We start from the raw sequence: 17,731 nt of genomic DNA, 5'->3' as shown, positions 1-17,731 counted from the left end.
GGGTAGCACTGGATATGTAGATTGCTTTGGGTACAATGGACATTCAACAATATTGGCTCTCAATTCATGAATATGGAATATCTTTCCATTTTTGATGTCTTCAATTCCTTTCTTTAATGTTTTATCATTTTCAAAGCAGAGGTAAAAGTCTTTCACATTTGGTTAAGTTTATTCCTAAATATTTTAATAGATATTTTTCCAAAGAAAATATACAGACGGCTACCAGGCACATGAAAAGATGCTCAATATCACTCATCATCAGGGAAGTGCAAATCAAAAACACAATGACTTATCACTGGAAGAATGATTAGAATAAACACACACACCACACACACAAGAAATAACAGTATTGGCAAGGATGTAGAGAAAAAGGAGCCCTTGTGCACTATTGGTGGAATGTAAATTGGTGCAGACACTCTGAAAAAGTTCAGAGTTTCCTCAAAAAACTAAAAACATAAATACCATGTGATGTAGTAATTCTGTTACTGGGTATGTACCCAAAGAAAATAAAGACACTAATTCAAAAAATTACATGCATCCTGTATTTACCACAGCATTATTTACAATAGTCCAGATAAGGAAGTAACCTAAATGTCCACTGTGAAGATATATAATGGAATATAGCTCCACCCTAAAATGTCCATTGTGGACATATATAATGGAATATAATTCTCTAAAAAGGAATGAGAGTCTTGTCATTTGCAATAACGTGGATGGAAATACAGGGTATTATAAGTGAAATAAGTCAGACAGAGAAGACAAATATCATATAATTTTATATACATATTGAATCTAAAAAATAAGACAAATGAACAAACAAGAAGCAGAAGTAGACTGATACAGAGAACAAACTTGTGGTTGCCAGAGGAGAGGGTGTGAGGGATGAACAAAATGGGTGAAAGGGAGTGGGATGTACAGGATTCCCATTAGGGAATGAATAAGTAATGAAGATGAAAGGTACAAGATGGAGAATATAGTTAATGCTATTGTAATAGTGTTGTATGTGACAGATGGCTGCTACACTTGTGATAAGCATAGTATAGTATAGAGTTGTTGAATCATCCACTATGTTGTACACCTGAAACTAATGTAACATTGCATGTCAACTGTACTCCAAGTAATTAAAATAAATAAAATATATAAAAGGAATCTTAATTCTAGAAAATTATTATTTATTAGGAAAATAAATAAATGGAATCCTAGTTCTAGGATGAAATGTCTCATTTGGGTGGAACATTTCACAATTATTGTAAGGTAGCCATCCACGTCTATGAGTATCAGCCTTCTTAATAATGTGAACACATGTACATCATATCATGAAAATGAAAGTGGATGGAGCTCAGTGAACAAGAACAACCAACAATAGGTGTAAGACAGGAAGACTACTGACGGCATTAAAAGGAAAGGTATTTGGTGTTGATTATGTCCCAAGACACTAAGCTGTTGATGATACAGCACAAACTTCCTATAGCTCTCACACTAAATGGTTAAGTTATAAATCCAATTCTACTTGAAAGAAGAGAATTTCATTTACTTATTCATTCCTTTGTGTTATCGATATTTTAAGCTCAATTACAGAATTGAACCCATTATACTCTAACTTCTCAGAAATTATATAGCTGTTTCTCAGTTTATAATGTGGTTTTTCAAGAATAAGGGGCAAAAATTTCTTTTACTATTTTACCCCCAGCACCTAGCAAGTGGATGCTTAATGGATGTTGAGTAAAATAGTAAGTTAATGGTTGTTGTCTGACTTCTACATATCTCAGAATAAAAGGTGAGCTGTGAAACAAATACAGCTGTAAAGATTAAAATTTAATGGAGGGCTAAATAGAAGGCTAGAACTCTGTAGTTTTAGCCAAATCAACCAGATTCAGCATTTGACCTTGTTCAAATTTCACAAATTAAACTACCTGTAGAAAGACTGCACACATATTACAGCTGTGATCCACTTTTCCCAGGCCTAAACAGTGCTGATTCATTCACCACAGTTGGTTTGCAAGTGAAGGAAACAAACTTTTAAGTTAGAGAAATGTAAGCAGTCTTAGATCTGGGAGTCATCAGGAAATGTTTGATATTTTAAAGAACTGACTGAAAGTAAAACAGGTTAATGTGACATTTCAAAGGGATTTTGAAATTCAATAGCTTTCTCTAGCAGCTGATGTTTATTCTCTGGTTGTAAGACAAATGTTGAATTTCTTCAAAGGAAAAATGATAAATTCTAGAATAACGAGATAGGTTCAACGTTCACTATAGGTTTTTGTTTTTGTTTTTGTTTTTCCTTCTCCATGATCCCTACCCGCCATGAAAAATATATGTGTATATACATAACAAGAAATGGGAAAACAATCTGGCTGGCTCTAAAACATGGTTTTCTTCATCATCAAATGGTTTTCTGTGTGAAAATAATTTTATAGATAAAGAGGTAGATATGGTGCCATTAAAAAGAGAGAAAGTAGAATCACAAAGAATATGTGTACATCCAAAAAGAGAACATATTCATTATTTACCATGCCATCTCAGCACTGTGAAGAAACACAAGATGTTTGCCATTATTTAAATGAAAGTTCCATGGATTAGAAAGACCCTCTCAAATGGATGTTTCCAAATCTGGTTAGAAAGACTAATGACAAAGACATGTGACCTCTACTTTGATAAATTTGAGGAACTTATTTTATTGCTTAAAAACTAGATATGTATGGTACAATTGTGTATGTAAAGTAATTCATAAATGTTTATTAAGATCATGAAGACCATACTTCGGTGAATTACTAAACAAGGAAAGTCTAAGAACATATTTTAAGGAATTATTAAACATTTAGATGAAATAATTCTTAAAAGTCATCTATTACAAACCTGTATTGATTTAATTGTAAATAAGAGAATGTCAACCAGAAGTTATTTCATTTTAAAAAAGAAAAGTGATAGGGAAGAAGGAAGGAATATAGTACGGTATAAAGTCCAAGAATAGTTGTACATTGGGGTGCCTAGCTGGCTCAGTTGGTAGGGCATGTGACTCTTGATCTCAAGGTTGTGGGTTTGAGCCCCAAACTACGGGCAGAGATTACTTTAAAATAAAAATCTTAAAAAAAAAAAAAATGGGTTACACAGTCAAATCATGGAAAGGTCAGGGATACAGCTGGGCTTCCAGAAAAAAAATGAGGTCTGGAATGAGAATGTTCCCAGGAGTAGCTCTCTAATTCCCATCTTCTAATTGTCTCTCTGGAATTTATACTCAGTCTTTTTTTACATGGTGGAAATGAGTACTCTTAAGAAGATAGGAATTGGAGAGCTTAAAAGATAGGAATTGGAGAGTTACTCCTGGGAACATTCTCATTCCAGATGTGTTGTTCTGGAAGCCTAGCCATATCCATACCTTCCATGATTTGATTGTGTAACCCATTTCTTTTTTTAAAGATTTTATTTTAAAGTAATCTCTCCCTTAAGTGTGGGGCTCAAACCCACACCCTCGAGATCAAGAGTCACAAGCTCCACCAACTGTGTGAAATTGTCTATGCTGCCTAGAGCAATCTACACTTTCAATGCAATCCCTATCAAAATACAATCAACATTTTTTGCAGAGCTGGAACAAACAATACTAACATCTGTATGGAAGCAGAAAAGATCCTGAATCACCAAGGAATTGTTGAAAAAGAAAACCAAAGTTGGGGGCATCACAACGCCTGACTTCAAGCTATATTACAAAGCTGTGATCATCAAGACAGCATGGTATTGGCACAAAAACAGACACATAGATCAATGGAACAGAATAGAGACCCCAGAAATGGACCCTCAATTCTATGGTCAACTAATTTTCAACAAATCAGGAAAGAATAGCCAATGGAAAAAAGACATTGTCTCTTCAATAAATGGTGCTGGGAAAATTGGACATGCAGAATGTCCAATTCTGGACATTCAGAAGAATGAAGCAGAACCATGCAGAAGAATGAAGCTGGACCATTCTCTTACATCATACACAAAGATAAACTCAAAATGGATGAAAGATCTAAATCTGAGAAGGAACTCATGCAAACCCTAGAGAATGTAGGAAGTAACCTCTAACATTGGCTACAGCGACTTCTTTCAAGATATGTCTCTGAAGGCAAGGGAAACAAAAGCAAAAATGAACTTTTGGGACTTCATCAAGATAAAAAGCTTTTGCAGAGCAAAAGAAACAGTCAACAAAGTTAAGAGGCAACCCACGGAATGGAAGAAGTTATTTGCAAATGACATTATGGATAAAGGACTAGTATCCAAGATCTATAAAGAACCTCTACAGCCCAAGACCCAAAAAACAAATAATCCAGTCAAGAAATGGGCAGAACACATGAATAGTCCCTTCTCCAAAGAAGACATACATGGCTAACAGACACATGAAAAAAATGCTCAACATCACTAGCCATCAGGAAAATACAAATTAAACCCATGAGATACCGCCTTACACCAGTTAGAATGGCAAAAATTGACAAAACAGGGAACAAGTGTTGGTGAGGATGTGGAGAAAGAGCTCCTCTTACTCTGTTGGTGGGAATGCAAGCTGGTATAGCCACTCTGGAAAACAGTATGGAGTTTCCTCAAGATTTTAAACATAGAGCTACCCTATAACCCAACAATTGCACTACCAGTATTTACCCCAAAGATACAGGTGTAGTGAAAAGAAGGGGCACATGCACCCCAATGTTCATAGCAGCAATGTCCACAACAGCCAAACTGTCTAAGGAACCGAGATGCCCTTCAACATATGAATGGATAAAAAAGATGTGGTACATATATACAGTCGAATATTACTCAGCCATCAGAAAGGTTGAATACCCACCATTTGTATCAACATGGATGGAACTGGAGGGAATTATGTGAAGTGAAATAAGCAGATAAAGACAGTTATCATATGGTTTCACTCCTATGTGGAACATAAGGAATAGGACAGAGGACTACAGGGGAAGGGAGGGAAAATTGAATGGTAAGAAATCAGAGAGGGAGAAAAATCATGAAAGACTTTGGACTTTAGGAAACAAAATGAGGGTTACTGAAGGGAGGAACATAGGCAGATGGGGTAACAGGGTGATGAATATTAAGGAGGGCACATGTGGTGATGGGTACTGGGTGTCATATGTAAGTAATGAATTGTTGAACAGTATGTCAAAAGCTAATGATGTATTATAAGTCAGCTAATTGAACATAATAAAAAAGAGTACAGCTTTATATCTTTCAGACACTGAAGAGAAACTAAGAGTTTCCTTTCTCAATTAAATAAAAAATTTTAAGAAAATAATGCATTATTCCAATCTAGATTGGAACAGTCATTTGCAGCTAGGATTAATCTAGTTTGCATCGAAGTCCTCCCCTGGCCTAATCAACTGTGACAAGAACACAGCAAGAAATTTGGGAAGGGGAGGTGGTGATGGAATAACACAACAGATTGCAAAGTAACCATGTAGATGAGAGTCAGCTCTAGAAGAGGTAGACAGTATGCTGGAATATCTCATACAAATCCCATTACTTTACAGGCCAGTAAGCAAAGAGATGAGTTTGTTTATTTTAGCTTACTGGCAAAACAGCCAGAACTCAACAAATGAAAATAAAAAGATAAATATTGATTGCTTTGGCCATAAGTGGATTAAGTGTTATATATACATATTTACATTTAATATAATCACCTGAAAAAACCACTTCAGTTTTCAGTGAGAAAAGTGAGTTTCAGAGATTAAGTAAATTTTTTAAGGCTACACTGCTATTTAGCATCAGAGCCAGGATTTATACACAGGTCCATCAGATTTCAAAACCTGTGCTCTTTAAAAATAATACTACTAATAATATCAACTAGGTTGTTTTTATAAAATGGATATGTGCTTATTATAAAGAGTCACATTGAGCTAGGTGAACACAGAATGAATAAACACCCAAACTCTTCCACCCAGAATTTAACATCATTAACAAAGAGTATCTTTCATATATCACTAAGAGTAAATAGATCAGCAAAATATCTTTTACAAAAAGGACACATCTAAAGATTTATCTTATTTTTTTTTTATGATTTATATTAGAGAGATGGAGAGAGAGTAGGGACAGAGGCAGAAGGAGAGAGAGAATTCCCAAGCAGACTCCACACAGAGCAGAGAGCTCAATGCGGGGCTGATCTCCAAACCTTGAGATCATGACCTGAGCTGAAACGGAGAGTCAGCATGGACTGCAGCATCCAGGCACTCTTGATGAATCTCATTTTTAAATAAAAACAGAACATTTCATTTTACTTGATTTTAAATGAAAAGAAATTATAGCAAAGAACTGTTGAATCTTTTTTTTTTTTTTTAACTACAACAGAACCCCTTAATTACAATTATGAAATGTATAAAAAGATTGGGATTTTTTTTTTAAGATTTTGTTTATTTGAAAGAGAGAGAAAGAGCACAAGCAGGGGGAGAGGCGGGGGTGGGGGGAGCGAGAAATAGATTGCCCACTGAGCATGGAGCTTGATGCCAGGCCTTGAGATCATGACCCGAGCTGAAGCTAGATGCTTAACTGACTGAGCTACCCAGGAACCCTTGAGGTTGGAATATTTTTAAAAGTCAAGCAGAGAGTGTCAATTATCATATAGTTTCACGTATTTGTGGAGCATAAGAAATAACACGGAGGACATGGGGAGATGGAGAGGAGAAGGGAGTTGGGGGAAATAGGAGGGGGAGATGAACCATGAGAGACTATGGACTCTGAAAAACAATCTGAGGGTTTTGAAGGGGTGGAGGGCGGGAAGTTGGGTGAATCTGGTGGGTATTATGGAGGGCACGTATTGCATGGAGCACTGGGTGTGGTGCATAAACAATGAATTCTGGTACACTGAAAAGAAATTTTTAAAAAATAAAAAATTATAAAAAAATAAAATGAAACTGTTTCAAATTTTGAAAGTATTGACTCCTTGCTTTAAAAATAAAGAAATCGGTGCACTAATACTTCCCTATAAAATGACCTCTTAACCTCATAAATTTGGTGAGTTCTGTTAATTTTACATTTTCAAGACTTAAGCTTGTTTTCTGTTCTGCAGCCATAACCATGCTTGTTTGTTCTTAGATCTGCATTTACAAAGATACAAGCAAGCTTATCCAAGCTTATCACAGTGTCCTGCACCAAAATTTTCTGTTGATTTTTTAAATTTTGTTTTTCATATCTTGGTTTGCTTTATTTAATCATTAAATAGTTACCGTTCTCCAAGAATAGCTCAAATGAGCCATATTCCTAGAGAATGCCTTCTGCCTTTGATTTTGGTTCCCAACAGGTTCTAAGATTCTGTTCCTAGTACATTTTTGAGGTTTACTGAACCTGTAGTTTAATGTCTTTTATCAGTTTTGGAATATTCTCAGCCTTTCTCTCTTCAAATGACTTCTACTCCTTTTTTTTTTTTTTTTTTTGTCTTCCTCTTTTCTCCTTTTGGGATTCCAGTTACACATGAATTAGACATTTATTGTAACTCCTGTGTCACAGTTTTTGTATTTTCTATCTTTTGTCTCTCTCTGCATTATTCTGGATATTTCCTTCTGAAATACCTTCCAGTTCATGACTTATCTTTAGCTGGGTATTATCTGCTCTTTTCAGTTAATCAACTGAGTTCTTAAGTTTGAGAACTACATCTTTAAGGTGTATATTTTCAGTAATTTTTTATTTCCTTCAGCATATTGATAGCATTTGTCTGCATATCCCATGAATACTTTTAAATTATCTGTATTTTTCTTCCTCTTTTAAAAATCATCCCTTGTTGGGGCACCTAGGTGGCTCAGTTGGTTAACTGTCTGCCTTCGCCTCAGGTCATAATTCCAGCGTTCTGGGTCAAGGCCCATTCTGGGCTCTCTGCTCAGTGGGAGCCTGCTGCTCCCTCTCCCTGTGCTTGTACTTTCTGTGAAAGTACCACTTTCATTACCACTCCCTGTGCTTGTACTTTCTGTGAAATACATAAATAAAGCCTTTTGTAAAAAGTCATGCCTTGTCTCTTCATGACTGGTTATTTTCTGGTTCAGTAATGGACACTGAATAAGAAAAATTACAAAAGTGATTTGTGTGCAAGATTCCCCCCCACCCTCAGAGTATTTAAAATTGCTTTGGTCAAATTTAAGAAGTCTAGCATCTAGGATTGATTTAATCCAATTTCGAGGACTAAGATGACTTGAAACTGAGTTTTAGTTCTTAATCAAGATCCAATTCGATTCAAGTTCACCTGCACTCCTCCTAAGACTGTCAAATGTTCTGTTCCCTTTCTCAGCTGCCTCTTCTGGAATTGGCAACTGGAAGTTACAAATTCTGGGGTAAACTCTTTGAGTTTCCTTCTCCTCCCAGATATTTTTCACTGTCTTGCTAGCTTTCTCGTGTTTTCAAATAGGTATCTTATTTAAAAATAAAAACAAGATACGCTCTAGTTCCATCCACGTTATTGCAAATGGCAAGATTTCATTTCTTTTGATGGCTGCATAGTATTCCATTGTGTATATACACCACATCTTCGTAGGAGAAGAATAAATGAAACAAGATGGGATTGGGAGGGAGACAAACCATAAGTGACTCTTAATCTCACAAAACAAACTGAGCGTTGCTGGAGGGAGGGGAGTTGGGAGAAGGGGGGTGGGGTTATGGACATTGGGGAGGGTATGTGCTTTGGTGATTGCTGTGAAGTGTGTAAACCTGGCGATTCACAGACCTGTACCCCTGGGGCTAAAAATATATTATATGTTTATAAAAAATAAAAAAATTAAAAATTAAAATAAATAAATAAATAAATAAATAAAAACAAGAGCACTTTTTCTAGATTTTCTAATTATTCTTAGTGAGATGGTTGTTCTAAGTTATTGTCTGCCATTACCAAACCTGAAGTCCTGATTAGTAAAAATTCTGATGTCAATTTTAACATCCAGGAAGACTCCAATCTCTGTTCCTCCCACTGTTATCTTGGCAAGATACCCAACTCTCATCTGTTCCACAGATGATCATGATGTGATTTCATAGTACTGACTTCAATAAATGTAGTCATTCATTCAGACTACCTACACCATGAGAATAAATCCCATGAGACATGGTCTGGCTTGATGGGGCAGAGGAAGAGAATCTATCTAGTGAAGGAATCAGAGTGTTAGAGAAATAAGGCTATAGAAGGAGTGATTTTGGAGAATGCCATGGAGAACAGGTTTTTATGGAAGCACAGATCAATATTTTCAAACACTACAGAGACAAAGTAAGTCAAAAGGGAGATTAGGATATTGAGTCTGGTCATCATTGTGCTTACTTCAGCAACACATACACTAACATTGAAATGATACAGATGAGATAACCATGGCTCCTGTGTAAGGATGACATGTAAATTTGTGAAATGTTCCATTAAAAAAAATTGACACCACCAGTAATCCTTAAGAGAATGGTTAATATAGACAGCTATGGATTGGAAAAATGAAAGGTGAAGAATTGGGAGGTAGCATAGACTTTAAGGCGGCAAGTAATGAATCAAAACAGAATGATGCGTGCATTATTTTGGTAAGGAAAACAGAGTCAGGGAGAGATTTTAGCCCTTGTTTGACTTTTTTTTTTTTTTTTTAAGATTTCGTTTATTTATTTGATAGAGAGAGGACAGCGGAGGGAGCAGTAGACAGAAGGAGAAGGAGAAGCAGGCTTCTGGCTGAGCAGTGAGCCCGACATGGGCTCACCCAACAGGTTTGATCCCAGGACACCCAAGTCCTTGTTTGCTTTTAGCCTAGGGCACTTTTGAGTATGTTTACAGACTGAAGGAAAGATACTAGCGGGAACAGATTAAAGACTGGAGGGATAAGCAAATTAGTTGATCTAAGTCCCAGATAAAGTAGAAAAGGAGCAAGTTTAATCTCTCCACTGAGATGTAGGAGTACAAAATGAGATAAAGGATGAGATTTATAAGTGCCAAGATAAAGATAAGGAGGTGGGAATTACAAAGATTCAGTTCTGTAGTATCTGTTTCTATGGTGCTGTAAAAAAGGTCATCAACTCATTCTTCGTATAAACAGTTCCTTACCTTTCTCTAGTTATTTTCCCTTTAACATCTGTAACACACATATTTAGTCCTTCTTATTGACTTTAACATGCAGAAGTAAGAAACTCTTTTATATTTCGATAGCAATCTTCTATCTCTTATTTCACAAAGTACTGGTTTCCTTTCCCCCCTCAAAAGAATCTTAATTTAAGGACCATGTAGACTGGTTACTCACTGATATGGAAGCATAGGAGGACAAATACTTTCTCCAACATAAATGAAGATCAAATAACTTTAGCAACTGGTTCTTTATTTCCTCCATTTTGCGTTCTTATAGGTGGGAGCTCCGAAAGAGCAATAACTGTGTTTTATATACCATGTCAATATATCCCAAACACTAAGGGTATTAAATAAATAATATATGGGGATAAATTTTCCAAATAATAAAGCTGACCATAACCCAGTCACAACTGCTGCTAGTAATGCAGAGGCTGAGCTTAAAATTACCACGAATAAAGCATACATATCCTTATCATGATATCCAGAAATTAAGTTATATTTTGGTAATTACAACTTTCAGTTAACTCATAAATATTTATTATTTTCTATTTGATTCATAGCAACCTGATGAGAAAATACCAGTATTATCCTCATCTTAAAGTGAAATAAATGAGGATTCAAGAGATTAAAGAGCATGCCCAAGTTTATATATCCTACTAATATATACAGACCTGGAATTCAAACATGTTTTTGAGTCCAAAGCCAATGATGTAATTTACAAAGTTATACAGCCTCCTCCTCAATATAGCACCTATAAGAGTTGGATGATAACATTTTCCCTTGTGCAAGAATAAGGAATCATACTCTTTGGTAGTTTAATAATGCAAATTTTCACCCTGTGCAAGGCAGACAAGTATATTGTCCAAAGCATAAGGATGGAGTTTAATGGACAGAAGCAATTATTCAAGAATGAGAAATGGAGCCTATCTTATTGTTTGATTTTACCTTTGCATTTTAGTGCCAAGGCAATGATGTATTTTAATAGGGCATAAGCTAATAATGGTAGAAAACTTGTTCAGTATTTAAGGTAAAGAACGGCTTAAGGAGATATGACATTACCAAAGAGGCAACCTTCTACTTTGAATATCAGAGCATTAAATTTTATTTCTTTATTTTATAGTCTAACAATTGTGGTAGATTATATAAGAAAAGAATGAGGCTGCCCAAAGAGTCTGTGAAAAATTTTAAGGTCCATCTAAGTAACAGGAATTATGAACTATCACCACTGAATCTTAAATAATTAATTCTATTGAATTTTTTAATGGTTTGGGAAATTTATGCTATAACCAGACTTATAAAAAATAATTTATATTTAAACTTTCTCTTAGTATTTCTGCAGATCATGCTGTGTGTTACCAAACATTAGTTGGAGATAGTAGCTATAAACAGATGAAATTTGAGAAAATAATATAAAAATAGTTATGCTTGTTATACAATCCAGCCTCTTTAGAATATGATGCTGATTTTTTTACAAACCATGCTTCATTCAACATGGAACATATGGCATTGTGGTTCTGAGAAAAATATATCTCTGATCAAGATTTCTATCACTAAATTTATATTTATGAGGCACTTCAAAAAAATTTTTATTCTTTAATACTTACCCCTTTCTATTATAGAATGTTGCATACACACAACTAATCTATTAGAATGATACAGCAATCACAAAAACTCAATAGAAAAGTAGCTTAATTAAAATAATTACACAATTTTGACCATAAGCAATTTTAGTTAATTCTTATCCATTACAAAGATTCTAACAGGTAGGTCTTAGTTTGTGAGATTACATGCTAATATTGCCTCATATTTCTTTTTCTACAGTGAATCGGAAACATAAAGCCACCTCAGCTGGTATAAGAAATTCACATACAATGTGAACAGAGAAAGGGAAAGGGAGTTTAAAAACAAGAAGAACAAATCAAATGCTTCATTTTTAATGTTATTCTTTTACTATATAAGCAAAGCAAATATGTTTAGGCCAGGGTCTCACTGAGAGGAACTGTTAAACTAGATACTCTATAAACATGGGCAAATGGCTCCAAATAAATCTAAAATATACAATTTTTAAAAAATAAAAAGAATATCCGGGGCACCTGGGTGGCTCAGTGGATTAAAGCCTCTGCCTTAGGCTCAGGTCCTGGGGTTGAGCCCTACATAGGACGCTCTGCTCCGTAGGGAGTCCGCTTCGTCCTCTCTCTGCCTGCCTCTCTGCCTACTTGTGATCTCTGTCAAATAAATAAATAAAATCCTTAAAAAAAATAAATAAAAAGAATATCCAGTAAAAGATTTATACCCCAAATATATAAAGAATTTACTACAATTCCATACCGACACAAATAATCCAAAACAAAATAAGACAAAAATCAACCCAGAAACAAAATCATAAATACAGAGAAAAAACTGAGTGATTTCCAGAGGGTAAGGGATTAACAGGATGGGTGAGTTAGGTAAAGGAGATTAATAGGTACAGACTAGGGGCGCCTGGGTGGCTCAGTGGGTTAAGCTGCTGCCTTCGGCTCAGGTCATGATCTCAGGGTCTTGGGATCGAGTCCCGCATCGGGCTCTCTGCTCAGCAGGGGGCCTGCTTCCCTCTCTCTCTCTCTGCCTGCCTCTCAGTCTACTTGTGATTTCTCTCTGTCAAATAAATAAATAAAATCTTTAAAAAAAAATAGGTACAGACTACAGTTACAAAATAAAAAAGCCACAGGAATGAAAAGTACAGTGTAGGGAATATAGTCCATAATATTATAATACTGGTGTAAGGTGATAGTAACTACACTTACTGTGGTGAGTGTAGTGTAATGTACAGAATTGTGGAATCACAAGCGTGCAAAACTGAAAACAACAATGTTAACTATACTTCAATTTAAAAAGTTAAAAATGTCAATCACCTTAAATTGAGGAAATTTATTAATTTAATGGATAATATAGTATAGTATCATGGATAATATAGTATAAAATGGATAATATAGTATAAAATTTAATGGATAATATAGTATAAAAAAGGAGAGAAGTGAGAAGTGTTTTTGATTTCTTCTTAAAAAAAGAAAAGTTTATTTATATAAGTAATCTGTACACCCAACAGGGTGCTCAAACTCATGACCCCCAAGATCAAGAGTTGCATGCCCTTCCAACTGAGCCAGCCAGGACCTCTTCCCCACCAAAACAGTCAGCTTTAAATATATGCTATATAATGAATATAGACATATTTTTTAACGAACTAAAAGTGTGGATAAAATATTTTTTATTTATTGTACATTTTGAATGTTCCATTAAGAATTATCTCACATTTTGGAATGCCCGGGTGGCTCAGTCTGTTAAGCATCTGTCCTGGGATTAAGTCCTGCCTTGGGCTTCTTGCTCAGTGGGGAGTCAGCTTCTCCCTCTCCCTGCCACTCCTCCTGCTTGTATGCACTCTCTCAATCTCTCTCTGACAAATAAATTTCTTTTTTAAAGAGCTATCTCATTTTTTTGAATGAGAGATCTGAAATGAAAATTGCTTTTTTAGAAATCTGTAGTGTAGACTCATCATTATTTCTACTTATTTAAAAACAAAAATCAGAAAAAATAATCTGATAAACCTGTGAAGTATGTAATACTCTACAAGACCAAGGAAAATACGATTTTCAAATATTTGGATTTAAAAAACCTACATAAACATAATGTATTCTTTTTAAAAATATTGGTTGTAACATAATAAATAATTCAATACAAATGACTTTGAGCCCAAAGCATATACCATATATTACATGAAATAGAAAAGAAATACAGATAAAATTCATGCCTCTCAAAAGACCCTACAAAGTCCAAATATTATATAGTAATAAACAATGCTTAAAACGAAATGAATATATAAAAGTATCAACTCATAAAAGTTATAAAATTTAATTTCTTAATTAAATTTTTATGGTATTGATGGTATTGATGCTATATTAAAATGACTGGTAGAAGGCAGTCAATAAGAACTTCAGAAATGTAAAACAACTGCTTGTTTTATATTCATTATATTTTATTGGAAAAGAAATACACATTCATTTTAATAACAAGTGTTTATTTTCTGTATGTATTGTTTGGATTGACAAAAACATTTTCCAGCATTAAGCATTTAAAATTCATACATTATTTTATTATACATTCTACAGCAAAGACTAAGAAGCAGTCAAGAATGATTGCAGTAAACAGCCTAATTACAGAAAATAACTCCTATATTTTTACATTACAACATTTTAAAACAATTTTGCTTTTATTGAAGAAAGGATTTTTTCATGCATAATCAAAATTTTTTTCTATCATGGTATTAGGTTCCCAGGGCTGCTGTAACAAATTACCACACACTGGGTGGCTTTCAACAATAGAGATGTATTCTGTCATTGTTCCGGAGTTGGAAGGTCTGAAATCTATGCATCAGCGAAGTTGTTGGTTCCTACGTAAGACTGTAGGAGAATCTCTTCCATGCTTCTCTCCTAGCTTCTAATGGCTGCCAGTAATCCATGGTGTCCCCTGGCTTGTTGATATATCATTCTAATGTCTGCTTTTATTTTCATGTGCTATTCTTCCTGGCATCTCTGTTTCTCTTTTCTTCTTCTATTTCTTCTTCTTTTTTTTTCTTTCTTTAAGCTTTTATTTATTTATTCAAGGGAGAGAGAAGGTAAGAGACAGAAAGCACAAGAGGGAGGACAGTCAGGGAGAAATAGACTCCCCAGTGAGTGGGAAGCCCAATGCGGGGCTCTATCCTGGGGCTCCAGGATCATGTCCTGAGCCAAAGGCAGATGCTTAACCAACTGAGGCACCCAGGAACCCCTCTCTTCTCGTCTTATAAGGACACCACATATATTGGATTAAGGACCTGCTCTGCTCTAGTATGACTTCAGCTGAACGACTTACAACTGTAGTGATCATACTGCCAGATAACTTCTGAGAAGAACATGAAATTTTTTTTGGAGGGGCGGCAATACTACTCAACGCAGTGCAGTTACTTTCCATTTAACATTAAAGAAAAAAATCCCCATACTATACAGGATCCAAAAATGACAGATGAAATAGGTTAAATCATTGCTGAATATAAGAGTGTATAAGAGCGTGATCTCTTATTTTCTAAACAGATACTTGGATGGGAATGTACCTTTGGGACTCTTTCTCATTCACAAATATAACTCATATACTAGAGAAAAACTTTTTTTTCCAGAAAGATTCAGTGAAGCAACCTAGGTACGTTCATTTTATTTTTTTTCTAATTTGAGGATACTGCTCCCTAGACTATTTTCTAGTTCTGCACAATTAGAAATTAATTCTACTGCAGAAGTGCTCAGATTTGAATAAAGCCTATAAAGTTACAAACAAGCTTGAGAACTTGAATTAAATATTACAGAGATAAATCTAAGGTGAATTCAAGTATTTAATTCTTATCCTTTGCCCATACTTATGTTGATATTTTATTCACTTGTACTCACCAATTCATAATCTGTCACCATAATTAAGGAGATGAATTTTTCCTATATTTGAATAGTTTACTAAGCATATTAATAGTATAATATGATTTTAGGGATAATCACTTAAGAAAACAATCCTTTATCAACAAACCTTTAATCAACATGGCAATATACCCTTTGACTAATTAAATCTATTATTAATTATTCAAGTCATAATTCAAGCATAATCCAGGTCAGATCCAGTTTCCTTCAGTAAGTTAAATTCCTACTCGATGTTCTTGCAGTACCTCGTACTGCTTCTTTGTAGCTTTTACCATGATGTTAATTTTATATTGATTTTTGTGATTATTTAACTACCATTACTCTTCTCCACTAGATTATATACTCCATAGGACTGGTACTGTGAGGTATGTATATTTTATTGACCTTTGTTTCTCTGACTAGTTAGTACTTGTTGAATAACTAAAAAATTAGAAATGCATATTTACATATAAAAAGTTGATATATGAATCATGAATCAATCTCATTAATATGTTAAAGAATCGCTTACCAAGTGAATATCTCCTAAATAAACATTTTACTATTACAGTTACTACTGGGTAAGTAAAAACATTAGGAGCACATTCATTTTAATATTTTTAATATATCATATACTTCTCTATTTCAAATAGACTTGGTTGAATTATTTTTGAATATCTCAATTAAAAATGCAGGATTCAAATGATAATAGATTTTATTATGTGTCAAAGGCATTCTGGGATATTATTAATATAAACGTAATTGACTTTAAATATATGTTCATGAAATATTCACCATGAGAGCTATTAAAGCAATTCTTCATTTTTACATTGCAATGTGAAAAAATGGTATATATCATATTGTAAAATCCTTTTAAAACAATGAATATTATAAAATCAAAATTGACATTTAACAGTATGATGCATCTTAAAAATATTTGAAAATTTAAAATTTGCATAACTCCTATATTTAAGAGGACTATAGTACTACATAATTATTCTTAAACAGAAATTAAAATTCCTTCCATGATCATTACTAATTATTTGATCAACAGAAAGTCTGTTGCAAATCTGAATATCTAAATTCAGAATTTAAAGCATGCAGATACAATTATAATCTTTTGACAGCTTGAATTTACATATTTAGATATACACACATAATACTCTTCCTCTTTTTAAAAAAATTTCTTGATTAGAGAAAGGACTGCATTTCGAAAGTTAAATATAATTCCAGTTTTGAGATGCTGATGCTCCTTTAGTTGAACTTTCTGTGTCATGCTAACATTTCTGACATTTTCTTTCCAAGGAAAATAATGGTAAATACCCTTAATTTCCACATCATGTAGTACAACTCTTTCTATATATATATCTCATACTTTCTTATATGAAGTTGTTCAGTAATACCACATTAAAAAGAGGGAGAGAAACTGTGAAGGAAAAACTTGAAGGATCAAATGATGAAAACTTTCTCATAATTTGATAGCTGCTCTAAGCTTGGCTGAGCGTGCTCTGGGGTTCTCCTGTACATCCTGATCTTCTGGAGTAAGTACTTTCTTGTGTATCAATTCCCACATTAAAGGGGCCCTGCCTATCAAGCCTCCTTCCTTGTTTTCATGACCTGACCCCAGCTGTGATGCTTGTATCACCTTCTGTCTAGCACTTAAGTTAAACCTTTCTGTCATGCTTATCCCAAGCAGAAATCGTTTGACTATGCGATCCTCTAATGAATGGAAGGAGAGGGCAACAAGGCGGCCACCGGGTCTCAGAAACTTCTGAGCTGTCTTCAATCCTATGTAAAGTTCATTGAGCTCATTGTTCACAAATATTCGAAAAGCTTGGAAAGTCTTGGTAGCAATATGGGTAGATCGTTGTAGCAAGTCTTTCCGTGCAAAAACAGCAGAGGGAGGAAATGCACCTATGAATAGATTATGTAAAGAGGAAAAGAGGATAGGAAAAATTAATATTTTCCACTGTAAATCTACCGGGTTGTGTGTGCATAGAGTTAAGAAACCACATTTCATTAGAAAATTTGGCATTTCATCCATTCTTCCATTTTATTTCTAAGCACTCTATCAAGATATAAACTATTGTGTCAAAAACAGCTTTTGTAACTCTTAAGAGTAACTGGAGTAGAGAAGGAGTCAGACAAATATTTGAAAATATAACAATTAAAAAACTTCCCAACTTAGGTGAAAAATATTAACTCACTAATATAAGAAGTTCAGTGAACTACAAATATAATAAAGAAA

At 34.4% G+C, this 17,731-nt stretch overlaps 1 protein-coding gene across 5 annotated transcripts in view; it reads right to left on the bottom strand.

Moving 5' to 3' along the window:
* The window catches only part of METTL15 (methyltransferase 15, mitochondrial 12S rRNA N4-cytidine), a 251,900-nt gene that overhangs the window by 41,163 nt on the left and 193,006 nt on the right, over window positions 1-17,731 (bottom strand). For 3 of the 5 annotated variants that reach the window (XM_082683258.1, XM_082683257.1, XM_082683261.1), the window contains exon 6: window positions 14,025-17,397. The exons of 1 other annotated variant lie outside the window; for it this stretch is intronic. In XM_082683258.1, coding sequence (XP_082539384.1) covers window positions 16,952-17,397 — 446 coding nt within the window. In that variant the 3' untranslated portion in view covers window positions 14,025-16,951. Of the gene's footprint in view, window positions 1-14,024; window positions 17,398-17,731 lie in introns of those variants that run through there. One more of the 5 variants, XM_082683259.1, reaches the window with a different exon arrangement.

This window comes from Mustela nivalis (genome assembly GCF_964662115.1).
Source record: "Mustela nivalis genome assembly, chromosome: 9".
Lineage (NCBI taxonomy): Eukaryota > Metazoa > Chordata > Mammalia > Carnivora > Mustelidae > Mustela > Mustela nivalis.
This window is presented reverse-complemented; position numbering and strand designations above follow the sequence as displayed.